Source organism: Heloderma suspectum, chromosome 3 (genome assembly GCF_057233095.1).
Source record: "Heloderma suspectum isolate Gila_16-S chromosome 3, 16-S_ref, whole genome shotgun sequence".
Taxonomy (NCBI): Eukaryota; Metazoa; Chordata; class Lepidosauria; order Squamata; family Helodermatidae; genus Heloderma; species Heloderma suspectum.
This window is the reverse complement of record NC_139460.1, coordinates 120,875,270-120,888,311: the sequence shown is the minus strand read 5'-3', so window position 1 is coordinate 120,888,311 and position 13,042 is coordinate 120,875,270. Positions and strand designations below refer to the sequence as shown.

The 13,042-nt window shown below is 44.8% G+C and overlaps 1 protein-coding gene across 1 annotated transcript in view; it reads right to left on the bottom strand.

Annotated features, from left to right (window-relative positions):
- The window catches only part of SLC9A7 (solute carrier family 9 member A7), an 85,639-nt gene extending 72,849 nt beyond the window's left edge, over positions 1–12,790 (bottom strand). The window contains exon 1 of the mRNA XM_084844303.1: positions 12,415–12,790. Coding sequence (XP_084700429.1) covers positions 12,415–12,670 — 256 coding nt within the window. The 5' untranslated portion in view covers positions 12,671–12,790. The remainder of the gene's footprint in view (positions 1–12,414) is intronic.
- Between the last annotated feature and the right edge of the window lie 252 nt (positions 12,791–13,042).

The following is a 13,042-nucleotide window of genomic DNA, read 5'->3' as shown; positions in this document are numbered from 1 at the left end:
TCTTTGGCTGCAAAGGACATAATCAATCTGATTTCGATATTGACCATCTGGTGATGTCCATGGGTAGAGTCGTCTCTTGTGCTGTTGGAAAAGAGTGTTTGCTATGATCAGCGTATTCTCTTGGCAAAACTCTATTAGCCTTTTTCCTTCTTCATTTTGTACGCCAAGGCCATGCTTTGCCTGTTATCCCGGTGATTTCTTGACTTCCTGCTTTAGCATTCCAATCCCCTATGATGAAGAGGACATCTTTTTTTGGTGTTAGTTCTAGAAGGTGTTGTAGGTCTTCATAGAACCGATGAACCTCAGCTTCTTCGGCCTCAGTGGTTGGGGCATAGACTTGAATTACTGTGATGTTGAATGGTTTGCCTTGGATTCGTACTGAGATCATTCTATCATTTTTAAGATTGTACCCCAGTACTGCTTTTCCCACCCTTTTGTTGACTATGAGTGCTACTCCATTTCTTCTAAGGGATTCTTGCCCACAATAGTAGATATGATGGTCACCTGAATTAAATTCGCCCATGCCTGTCCATTTCAGTTCGCTGATTCCCAAGATGTCGATGTTCAATCTTGCCATCTCATGTTTGACCACCTCCAGCTTACCTTGATTCATTGATCTGACATTCCAGGTTCCTAAACAATATTGTTCTTTACAGCATCGGATTTTCTTTTCACCACCAGACACATCCACAGCTGAGTGTCCTTTCGGCTTTGGCCCAGCCGCTTCACTCTTTCTGGCGCTACTTGGAAATACCCTCTGCTCTTCCCCAGTAGCATATTGGACACCTTCCGACCTGAGGGGCTCATCTTCCGGCGTCATATCTTTTAGCCTTGTGATATGTTCCATGGGGTTTTCTTGGCAAGAATACCGGAGTGGATTGTAAGATACCGATGATTAAATATGACGAACTTTATTTTCTCTAAAAAGTTGTTCTCGAGCTAGTTTTCCCCACTTGAAGTAGCTATTTCCCCACTTAGTTGAAGCACAGTGCATAACCTGCTGTGTGCATGCCATACCTCTGGGTAAGATCCTTTCATTCCCACATCCATCATGACACGAGTACACATGTGAGTTTGCATGCACATGTGAGCAAGGATGTACAATTACTGGGGAGAAATCAAATATGCCATACATGCGTGTGCGCACCCCTCCTACCTTTTTGCCCTAAATGCACCCAAATTGGTCTTTAATGTATCAAATAGTTTCTGAGAACATCATCAACACTTTCTGCCAATACACGCACTCCAAGATATTGCCAGTTAAATGAGTGCACAACGAGACAATCTTCCCTTTCATTAGTGCAGGAGTTCATCATTCCTGCTTGCACATCATCCTTTGCAGATGCTGATCTCATCAATGGCAGCTTTCTTTTCCTAGATGGCCAAATAGCACTGGATATAACTACCAAAGGGAAGCGGTCATTCAGAACAGCATTCTAGATACCTTTCTTGTACTAGAGCACTTTAAAATAACCAGAGCTCTGCCGAAAAATTTTAAAAATCATAACCGCATCAGTAATAAAATACGACTTCTGTTTTGAGTGCTGTTTTTGTTCCTACCTTTGTTAATCTGTCAGAAACCCATAGTCAGGGTTTCTGACAGATTAACAGCGTAATCCAGATACAGCTTTCCTTTTTGGCTGTACCTATGCCACAAGCCAAAACCGAAAGAGATAGTGCCACTCTGTGACACGATACAGTGCATGGTTCAGTACCCTGCCTACAGAATACAGTTGGCCAGTTCAGATGTAACAATAAGGCAGACTTCAGAAGAACAAGCTAGCAGCCTGTTCGCTCCCACTTGGCTCTTCCTACCACCAGGAGTGGCTAAACAAACCAGGGAACCTCCAGCTGTGCTTTGTTTAGCATTGTGTGTGAACTGGGATCCCTGGCTTGTTCCTCTCCTAACGAACAAGCATCATAAGCCAGTATTTGTTCTTGGCTTATGTTTCTGGCTTATTACGAGAGCAACAAGCCAGGGGTCCTAGTTTGGACACAATGCTAAACAAACCACAGATAGAGGTTTCCTGGTTTGTTTAGCCACTCCCACTGGCCAGAGCAGCCAAGTGGGAGCAGTTGGGTTGCATGCACCTGCGTGTATATCTGAATTGGGCCACCATGCACTGTAGTACATATTCTATCTCTGTCTCTCTTTCTCAGTATGTTCTATTCCCTCTTTCCACCAAGTTTGATCTTCAAGACAGCTGACAATTCATGTTAAACAATGCAAAAATACACCTCAAAACCAGCTTAAAATGCCCCCTAAAATCCAAAATATACAGAACGGTAATAAACAATAATATCGTTAAAACAATAAGCTGGTTCATATTACTTGCTAAAGGCCTGGGAGTACAGGACAGTTTTACCAAAGAGATCACAATGCTTGTGCGAAGTGTACTTGGGGAAGGACTTCCAAAATTGGGGCACCCCCACAGAAGAGGCCCTATCTCTGATTGTCTCACCCACATAATTTATGAGGGCAGAGGTACCTGAAGCAAGGCTCAGGTGATGATCTCAGTAGATAAGTAGGCTCATATGGAAAAAAGGCTATCTTTTATTTATTTTTAAATGTCTATACTGCCAAGATGCATCTTGGCTTCATGACCAACTGTCTCAGTTAATAACCTAGCTGCCATATTCTGGCCCAGCTCAAATTTCCAAATGTTTTCAGAAGCAGGCTCATGTAAAAAAAAAATGCATTACAGGGCTCATGTCTGGGTGCTACTGAAGCTTGGATAACTGCACCAAGAACATCTCTTGCCAGAAGGAGATGATGCCTGATACATCAAAGTTGGAAAAAGGCGCTCCAGGTCACAGACACCATTTGGATTCCCATAAGGAAAGCTGGATCCAATAGCACCCCAAACTCTGGGCCTGAGCCTTTTTGGTGGGGAGGGGAGCACAACCCAGCCCATCCAGGGCCGGCCTTACCATTACAGTGAGCCAGTTGCTTCAGGCAGCTGATGCTGGGAGGTGTTGCAGGAGAGAGCTGTGGGTCATGCAGCTTGCTCTGTGTCCCCCTAACCTAACTGGCCAGCTTCAGGTGTGGTAGAGGATGTTGTCCCATCGCCAGTGTTGAAGAAAGATTCAACTACCAGCCCAGTCAGCTTTTGTATGTGGAATGAGAGGGGGTACAATCTTTGTTCTTCTCCAACAGCAAAATGTTGTGGGCCAGCTGTGAGCCCAGCACAGAATACCACTTCCATGAGCAAGTGAACCATCTACTGACAGCACCCACATCTTGTCTGGGTTGAATTTCCATTTATTTCCATACTAGCTGAATAGACCTGGTTTTACACAGGCTGGAACAGCCCTTAGTTTGATACAGCAAAGCCTTCAAGAAAACTTGAAAGCTGTCAGATTTAGACACATGAGTGAAGCCATGCCCACTAGCACCCCTAGGCACAGCCCCTCCCCATTGACTCCTTTATTCTCTTGAGGGGGGCTGTCCCACAGTAGTGGGGAGGGAGCAGGTGTATAATACTGTATGCAAAGCTATGTGCTGGTTAGGGAACTCTGCCCCTAGTGGCTGATGTTACTGCAGGCTTCAACCACATGGACACATTTAAATTAATTTAAATTAATTAATGCTTTAAAGAATAAAATAAACCCGGGTTGCACCCCCCCCCCAGGTCCCCTTTGTATGCATGCCAAATTTCAGGTGTCTAGGTTTTATGGTCTTGGCATTATGGTGTGGATGGACAGACAAGATATCACCCTCTTTTATTATAGATGCAGCCCCCATCCCAATTCTACAGGTGACTGGGATGGGGGAATTGGTCTGCTGAACCAGTGGCCAGACAGCATTGTTACACCGCAGACAGAAGCAGGAATGCAGACCCAACTACCCACAACTCAGCCCAAAGCCCTCCTGCTTCTTTCCAGGTGTTACCACATACTCTTGCTGCCTATGTCACCTGTGTCATCCATGCTAAAGCTTGGCCATCCAAGGCATCATCTCTCCAGGATGGAAGTAGGATAATGGAAGGGCCTCACAGATGTTTTCCTTTGTATGCTCAGGGCCACAGTCCAGAGGCTTTCAGGGACATCCAAGGTTTTTTGGGTGTCCAGCCAGATTCTGTACGTGCTTTTTTTGAACAGCATACTCTGGGCTGGCGTCAAGAGTCGGCATGGTTGGACACCTGCCGAGGGCCCACAGCTCAGCAGGGGCCTATGGAGTGACAGCCGTCTGGGCTTGCTCCTCCTCTTCACCACTGCAACCTAATTGCTCACCTGCTTCTTGCTCTGACCCAGACAATGGTGGTGGTGAGGAGGTGGAGTAGTCAGTGCTGCTGCCTACTTGCTTAATGCCTGTCTGCCTGTCAAGCAGGCACATTGTACCTATGATGAGAAAGAGGATGAAGAGCAGTAGCAACTAGTGACAATGGCGGTGAGAAGGTAGACTCACTGAGGGGGGGGGAACCATTGAGGGTGTCTTGCCCAAGGGCCCTCAAACACCTGGAGCCAGCAGTAAGCATGCTCCCCATGTCATGTCACAAGCTGGTGTTGAAGGTGCCCCAGGCTCTGAAAGTGGATGATGTGTTCCTCAAAAAATGCTGTACAAGTCCAAACTCCTGCTAGACTGAGGCCAGAACTAGATCTTCAGCAACCAAAGCAGAATTCCCAAACCTGTACTTGCCTCAGACATGCGAAACAGCAGCAAGGTGGGGGCATTTGTAATAGAGAAGCAGTGGGTAGAATGGTACTTCACCCTTTCCCCACCCATCAGTTTTCCCCTACAACCCATCTCCCATCCACCCCAACCACTTTCCCCCCGGTCTGGTTACAAGACTGGATTTTCCGGCGTGGGAAAAAGTGTCCAGGGGACAAGAAAAAAAAAAAAGGCTGCAGAGGAAAGACAGCAGGTGAGAATGTTTAAGCATACTCATCCTCTGCATCTTCCTTGCAAATGGCTTCCTGGCCCTGCAAATGGCTGTCTGCCCTTACTGTGCCCATTAGAAGTAAACACAGGATTGGGAATCCCGACTTTCCATCATGTGTCTAATTCTAGTCTGAGCCCTTAAGATATGATACAGTAGTGGGATGAGATCATATAGCTAGAATATGTTAGGGGGTTAAAAAACCTTGAAAAATTTGCCAAGGCAGAGACATAACGCTAGATCAGAGATTGGGAACATGTGGCCCTCCAAATGTTGGATTGCAACTCCCACCAGCCCTACCCAGCAGAGTCAAAGGTGAGGGATACTGTGAGTTTAAGTTCAACAGTATATGGAGGGCAGAATGTTCCCCAACCCTGTGCCAGATGTTCATGTAGCACTTTATAATAGCAACTTACCTTTATGTTTGCCCAGCCAAAACATTTATTCCCCCCTGCCCCCACAAAAAGGTCCACAAAAATTGAGATCCCAGCATCATCTCCAGGTCCCAAGTGACTGGCCAATCCAGCCCAGGATGCGCTCTGCTGGTGACATCACATCCCTCCAAATAATTGATGGGAAGCCTGTTCATGGGAATAAGTTGACTTCTTTCTTGCTGTTCAATATGGCATATTTTCCTTTAAGCAATATTCTTATTTTATAGACCAAGTATAAAATAAGAATATTAAGACAGGTGAAAAAATACAATATTGGTGAAAAGATTCACACTTACCCAACACCTATATGAAGCGTGCAAGCTTCTGCATTGGTCTATTGTGGGTGTGATATCACCAGTAAAGTGCATACTGAGGACCTGCAGGGAAAAAAGAAATGGAAACTATCAGTTGAAGTTACTGTTGTGCTGATATGCCCTTCAGAACAAACTGTGGGAGGTAGTCAACTATATTTACTGAACAAGTGTACACACGCACCAAATCGTCCTTTAGAATTGTGCAGTCCAAAATAGTGATGCAAGTAAAAACTGTCTTATTTAGGCTTCAAACACTAAAACAAGATCTCCAATATATCATAGGGGACAATCTAAAGCTCCAACACATAGGAACACGCATAAGGATTATCCACTGTTTGCAGAGAAGAACAAGGGTACCCTTGCATTCCTGCAGCACTTGGCAGAGGCCCACAAAATAGTCTAGCACTGGCCGTATATCAGCAATAGCCCATGGTTTTGTGCCCATGGTTTTGAAAAATAATCTCATCACACACATATTCACTTCTTTCTCAAGTGGTATGGTCACAGAAAGAGTGCACTGCATAGTTTTTTAAAATGTGCCAGTCACCTCTAAGTTATACATTTGAAAAAAAAAAAGGCTGCAGAGGAAAGACAGCAGGTGAGAATGTTTAAGCATACTCATCCTCTGCATTTTCCTTGCAAATGGCTTCCTGGCCCTGCAAATGGCTGTCTGCCCTTACTGTGCCCATTAGAAGTAAACACAGGATTGGGAATCCCGACTTTCCATCATGTGTCTAATTCTAGTCTGCTACTGGTCCAACAACTTCTCAGGTACAGGAATCAGATATATCATTCCTTGGTGTCCATGTGGCCACTAATACTGGTGTTTTTATGCATACCATCTCAACAGGCTGGATGGCTCAAGACAGGGTGATTATTATTGTCAGATAGAAAAGCAGCAATAGCCCTATCCAGAAATTATTACTCATGCGTAGACCAGACATTATTGCTTGTGGGTGGTATGTGCCAACAAGCCCCACTTCTTGAAGCTAACTTGTCTCATCCTACACATATAGTGTGAACGGCTGCAGTGAATGGCTTCCAAGCAATCTGGATCTCTAATTGTGCATGGTTCCAGATCATGCGGCAACCTTCATGTGAACAGCTGTGCCAGTTGTTTTCCAGGCCAAATTCAAGGTGTTGGTTTTGACCTTTAAAACCCTATATGGTTCCGGCCCAGCCTATCTTAAGGAGCACCTCCAGCAACACTAGACAGGCCGCTTAACAAGATCAGCCTCGGATGGTCTTCTCTCTGTCCCATCAGCCAGGGCGGCAAGACTGGTGAGGACAAGAGAGAGGGCCTTTTCTGTGGTGGCCCCCACTCTGTGGAACTCCCTCCCTCGGGAACTCCGCCATGCCCCCTCTTTAATGAGCTTCTGCTGTGCATTAAAAACGTGGTTGTTCAGGCAGGCATTTGGGGTAGGTTAGGGTATTTTAGAAAATGTTTGTACTGTAGAATTTTATTGTTCTAAACTGTTTTATTATATACTTTGTACATCGCCCAGAGTGGCTGGGTGACCAGCCAGATGGGCGATTAATAAATTTAATAAATAAATAAAAAATAAATAAGATGTCTATGTGAAAGTCAGGAGACAGGGCTAGTCAGCATGTGTGCCATCAGGGATGGAACTAATCAGCATATCTCCATTCTCTGTGCACACATCAGTCTACACATGAGTAATAACTCCTAAATGGGGCTAATGTCAGTTGATTACTGAAAAGCCAGAAACATATTTTTATAAAGGAGCAAAGAGACATCCAAGTATATATCCTATCAGTAACCACAGGAAAAAGCATAGAACATCCCACATTGCTTCCTCCAGCCAATCCAGACAACAAATCCCCACAACCTGTTAGCCTCTCCTGCAGCTGCTGCACTCCACCTCCAACTTCCTAAGACAGGGATTTCTGCAGCCCTGTCATCAAGTCTCTGCTTTCTTCATGCTTCTGCTTTTTAAATTTAGAGTCAGTATGACCAGTGGATGTTTTAACACTCCTCAGCTAACCAATTAACCAGATATTCATGCTGGTGAGGGCGGAAATGGTTCTAATTCCTGGTAGCTAGCATCAACGTTTCAGGATCAAGTTCTCCTTCAAGGTCTAATAGCTTAAATCTATGCACCAGCATGAAACATCTAGAGAGCCAGACAACCAAGAACTTCAGGCTATTTAGAACTCTCTCTTCTATCTAGTAGTTTATCAGAAATCAGGAGTGGTTGATTTATGTACTCAAATTGCAATCGACTCTATCCTTCAGATGTTTGATCCAGGGATGAGACATGTATTTTGCCACACCTACTGATGCCCTTAAAATTGGTTGGACTCCATAATAGAGTTGGAACCACCTACTGGGAAGGGCTTCATGATACAAAACCCAAAAGAGAAAATATAGAACTGAATGCCTTCCTTCCTTACAAATTAAGAATATTTATCATCTTTTCCTTATGAAGACCATGACGTTAAGACTATGAGAAAAAGTTTTGCAAGACTGCAACAAAAAAAAAATGGTAGGGTTGCTCAGGATCTGCCCCAGCCTTCCAAAAACAATTTATGAAATACATTCTTTCTAACAAGGGGAAAAGAAGTACAAAATTAAGGCATGTCTACACTAAACACAGAAACTTGTTTTTTAACTGCGATGATTTCCTCATGAGGAACTATGGTTCTTTGAAGAGATGCCAGGTGTCTAACAGAATCCTCAGGCTTGGAACAAAACTACCATTCCCAGTTCTATACAATGCTAACTTTGTAGCTAAGTCAGTTATGGGAGTGTCAACTAGGTTTGGTTTCAAGAGCAACGCTACTTTATTGAACAAAACAATACTGTCAAGCAAAATATGGGACTGTTTAAGGTTGTGATGGTAGGGTTTTTTTAAAGCAGAAATATATCTTTGCTCAGAGATATGAAGGCTGGGAGGTGGGGGGACACACACACAGAGAAAAAACAGGGAAAACGTCCCCCCAATGAGTTGAAGAGTTCTTGAGAACTCAAATGCTTGCATATTGTTGTGTAATTTTGGTTGGTTCTAATAAAAGTATTGCCCAATTTTCAATTTTGGTTTTTTCTCCTCATGGGCCAGCACATCTATTTTTCTTTCTTTTTTTTAAGTAGATAACCATTTAAGGCCCAAAGTGCCCTTTTCTACCCTAATAGAGTGATTGGCTAACTTATATGTGGGTGGATAGTGGACACAGAAAGAACTAAAGGAGTTTCAACCAGGCTGCGTACTCTTCAGAGCAGCACACCTCTGAATACCAGTTGCTGGAGAACAGCAGCCTATGGCCTTCATGACCAGCTTGTGGTTTTCCCAGGGGCATCTGGTTGGCCACTGAGGGAAACTCCTTAATTCCTCATCTTCAACTAAAATGAAGCTTAAGTACACATAACTGCACCTGCTCATTTGTTTCTCTGGTTATCTTTGTCTCTCCCACCCTTCCGTTGTTTCCTTCACTGTCAGTTTAGGTTAGAAGCATCTCAGGTAACGGCCCTGTGTTTTTACTTATGTATCTTTAGAGCATTGCCTAAACAAAACAGTGGACATTTGTACCTTGAAACCTTCTCCCTTTTTAAGGAACTAAAAACAAACTAACACACCACTTTACCCATTACAATATTTTATATCAGATGTTATGTTTATTAATGGACACCCAAAAAAGATTTTCAATGTTTTCATTAAAACACATAACCAAAGATGCAAGTAATACTGTCTATAATGGCCTATTTTGTATTACATACATAATTTTAAGACATTAGGAAGCATCCTTTCGCAGCTTCCATAAAACCTATGTATTCTAGACTAGCACCACAGGGCAACTGAATCTAGAATACTGATGTTCCTTAGAATTGGTTCAAGGAACAGTTCTAAGAAGACCCACATAACATCAAAGATTACACGATTAGTAAAGGTACAATCCTATGCATGTTTAGGGCAGAAAAAAGCCCTACAATTCCCAGTATTCTCCAGCCAGCCATGGGAGTTGTAGGACTTTTTTCTGTCTAAACATGCATAGGATTGCATCCTAAGTGTTTCTTTTCAGTAATCATTCATTATTTATGAAAGCTGACACCCTAGAAGGATACTTTGCATGGCCTCAGAAACAGTGCAAATGAAAATTGTTACACTAAGGATGCAGTCCTGTACACACTTTCCTGGGAGCAAGTATCATTGAACTCAGTGGGGCTTACTTTTGAGTAGACATGTCTAGGATTGCACTGCATGACAGACTTTTGCCTTTCTTTTAAGACTTTCATTTGCTGGGATTTGGGGTGTTAAAAAAAAAAGTACGACAACAACCGCACAACAGTGCAGCGGGGAACAAATGACTAAGGAGATTGCCAGGGGTTGAGAAATTTCAGCAGAGGAAAATTCCATAGCTTCTCAGCATTTAAACTTTTTAAGGAATCATTGAGCAGTCACTGAGGAGGAAACAGTTGTTTTTTGCTCTGTGTAAATATTCAGCCATGCTTCCTTACTAGAGCATACATCTGCACCATGGATATTGTTAGAATTTATTTTGTTTTATTTTGACAAGCAAGAAGAACAAGATATGCTGGAAGCAAAACAGTAATCAAACCCATAGCTTAAAAAAGTGCTTTGCCTCTGAACAAAATTTGAACACCATCTGTAAAAGCCATTTGATATCAGAGGATAAAAAGGATATCAGAAGATAAAAAGGAAATAAACACAAGGTTACATACTGTCCTCTGCACCAGTCGTTAATCAAATCTGGCGGGTACTAAGCTGATCACAATTCCCAGTGCCACGTCAGATAGCAAGAGCATCTTCGTGTTTTTACTTGCACCATGAAAACCCTCTGAAGGACAAGCTCTGCTCATTTTGTTGCCTAAACACCCACAATGGGCTTAAGGTGTATTGTGTAACCTTTCCCGGTGTCTAATTCCACTACAATCAGGAAGAAACCAGCAAGCACTGACTGCCATAAATTAAGACACACACACAACACACACAGCTAGCTGGCAATCAGCTACCAGACAAAAGGCATGAATGTTTAAAGAAGATGTTTCTTTTCATCCTGTACAGAATTCAGGATATATTTCAAGGTAACAGAACAAGATGCCCCATTTGTGCACAGAAAAAAGTAAGGCATACAGTAGGCAAACCGAAATTAGCACATGACAGAATCTCACTGTCAGGCCATAATTCAAACATCTACCATAATTTACCTTACGAGGCACAACTTCTGCCCCATCCTGTACATTGCTCTCTCAATTAGTGCATAGCATTCTAATAAGGCATGAATATTTTTAAAGCAGTCTTGCCTAATTTGGTGCTCCATGGATGTGTTGAACTACAACTCCCATTATCCCCAGCCTGCCTGGCATTATGGGGGTGGCTGTCAAACACACCTGAAGGGTACCAGGTTGGGAAAGGCTGCTTTAAAATGTCATCATAATACACCACTATTCAGAAAATTATGTACTGCTTAAAGCAAATATAAGAGACAGGAAAAGTTCATATCCCTAATTTTTCATTATGTAAAAGGAAACTAACATATCCACCCCTGCATCCCCATCATGACCCAAAACTAGCCTCCAAGCCAGTGTCACCAGAGGCAAATTACATAATATGCAGTTGAGATAGCTCTATTACAGCTTTTTTGCATATTTATAAATAAAACATGGCAGCTGATGATGCCCAAAGTGATTGGATGTTCTGCTTCTTACCAGTTGTGTTTGTCAGGAATACCAATCAGGAAACATCAGAGGCTCACATAAACACATTTTGGGGAATCCTGAATCCTCTTCAACAGGGAAGGGGTTTGAGAAAAGGGCAGCAGTTCACATGCATGCATATTCATGCATTCAGACCATGGATAGCCACTGGACCTTGGGGAAGCAGTAGCAACAAGACAGATGCAGCAGCCATACCTGAACTGAACTCACAGAAAGCAAGAAATACAGAAGAAAGATGTGGAAAGAAAAGTCTCATCCCTACACAAAGATGCAGCGGGGGAGGGGACAAGTCCACAGGACAAATGCTGACTCTCCCTTCCCAAAAAAACACCACCACGACCTCTGTAGAGCATCACTATCACATACATATCAAAAAACATTTGCCCACATTAAAGCAAAACATTTCACCATGAGGCATATTCACTGCTCCCAGACACCTATTTAGAATCCAGTGTAATCCCTCACCACCACCGCAAAAAAAGCAAGCAGAATTAGCCAATAGCCTTGATATTCATATACTGCTTTATAAATAAAGAACGGAGCAGCCCAGAGGGTTCAAAGTGGAGGGGGTGAGGAACATGCAGGCAGGCAGCATCACACAACAAAAGAGTTTATCATCGCACATGAACAGTTTGTCCAGAAAGCCAGGAAAAGAGGAAGGAAAGAAACGGAAGGGTCCCTAGGAGGCGGGGGAGAGAGGGAGAAGCGTGCACACACATACAAGGCTTTCCCTAACCTGGTGCCCTCCAGATGTTTTAGACTTCAACTCCCATTAGCCCCAGCCTGTACAGCCAATGTCCAGGACTGCTAGACGTTGCAGTCCAAAACATCTGGAGCATATCCCAACTAGGGAAGGCTGATATATCCGGACTACGTATCTATAGGATGGACTACGCACGCACGCACGCACATATACAGACACGCGCTCTTCTAGTTACGCGAATGGCAAACGTGTCAGAGCCCTTCAACTGCACTGGAGGTTTGGGCCGCCGCTGCCTCTCCCCCAGCCACATCCCCTTCCCCTAGCCTCGCTCTCCTCTGCCTCCTCCCCTCTCAAGGGGCCAAACAGGCCGTCGGCGCCCGAGCCTCACCGTAGATCATGGCCAGGCCGGTCTCGTGGAGGAAGCGGACCCGGCGATGCTTGAAAAGCCAGATGGTGAGGATGGTGAGGGTGAGCAAGAGGGTGAACGTCAGGAGGCTCACGCTGTCCTGCCGGTGACTCTCCTCCGCTTCTTGCTCCGTGGCGATCTCCTCCATGGCGCTGCTGCTGCGGGCGCTTCGCTGCCCCCCTGCGTACAGCCCGGGGACGTGATAGAGGAGGAGAAGGCGCAGCAGCGGGCGCGTCATGGTGGGCTACCCCCGAGCGCCGCTAGCGCCCGCCTGCGTCTTCGCGGCGCGCCGAGTCCCCAGCCGCCGACTCTGCGCAGCCAGTGCTCGGCCAGCCTCCGCTCCAGCTCCGCTCAGTCTGCCGGCGTTGCTGCTACTCCAGTGCGCAGGATCTCCAGCCCGCCCCCTTCCGCGGCTTATCTCCAGCGCACAAGCCCCGCCAGCCAAAATAAGTTTGCCAGCCGGCAGCCCTTGTTCTCCCCGTCCCGCCTCTTAAAGGCCCGCCGCCTCGCCGGGAACCTGCGAGGCGTCTCCCGCTGCACTGAAGGCGGGACCGACAGATGCAGCAGATGAAGAGGTAGAATGGGCTGCACCACTTCCGACTGTGTGTGT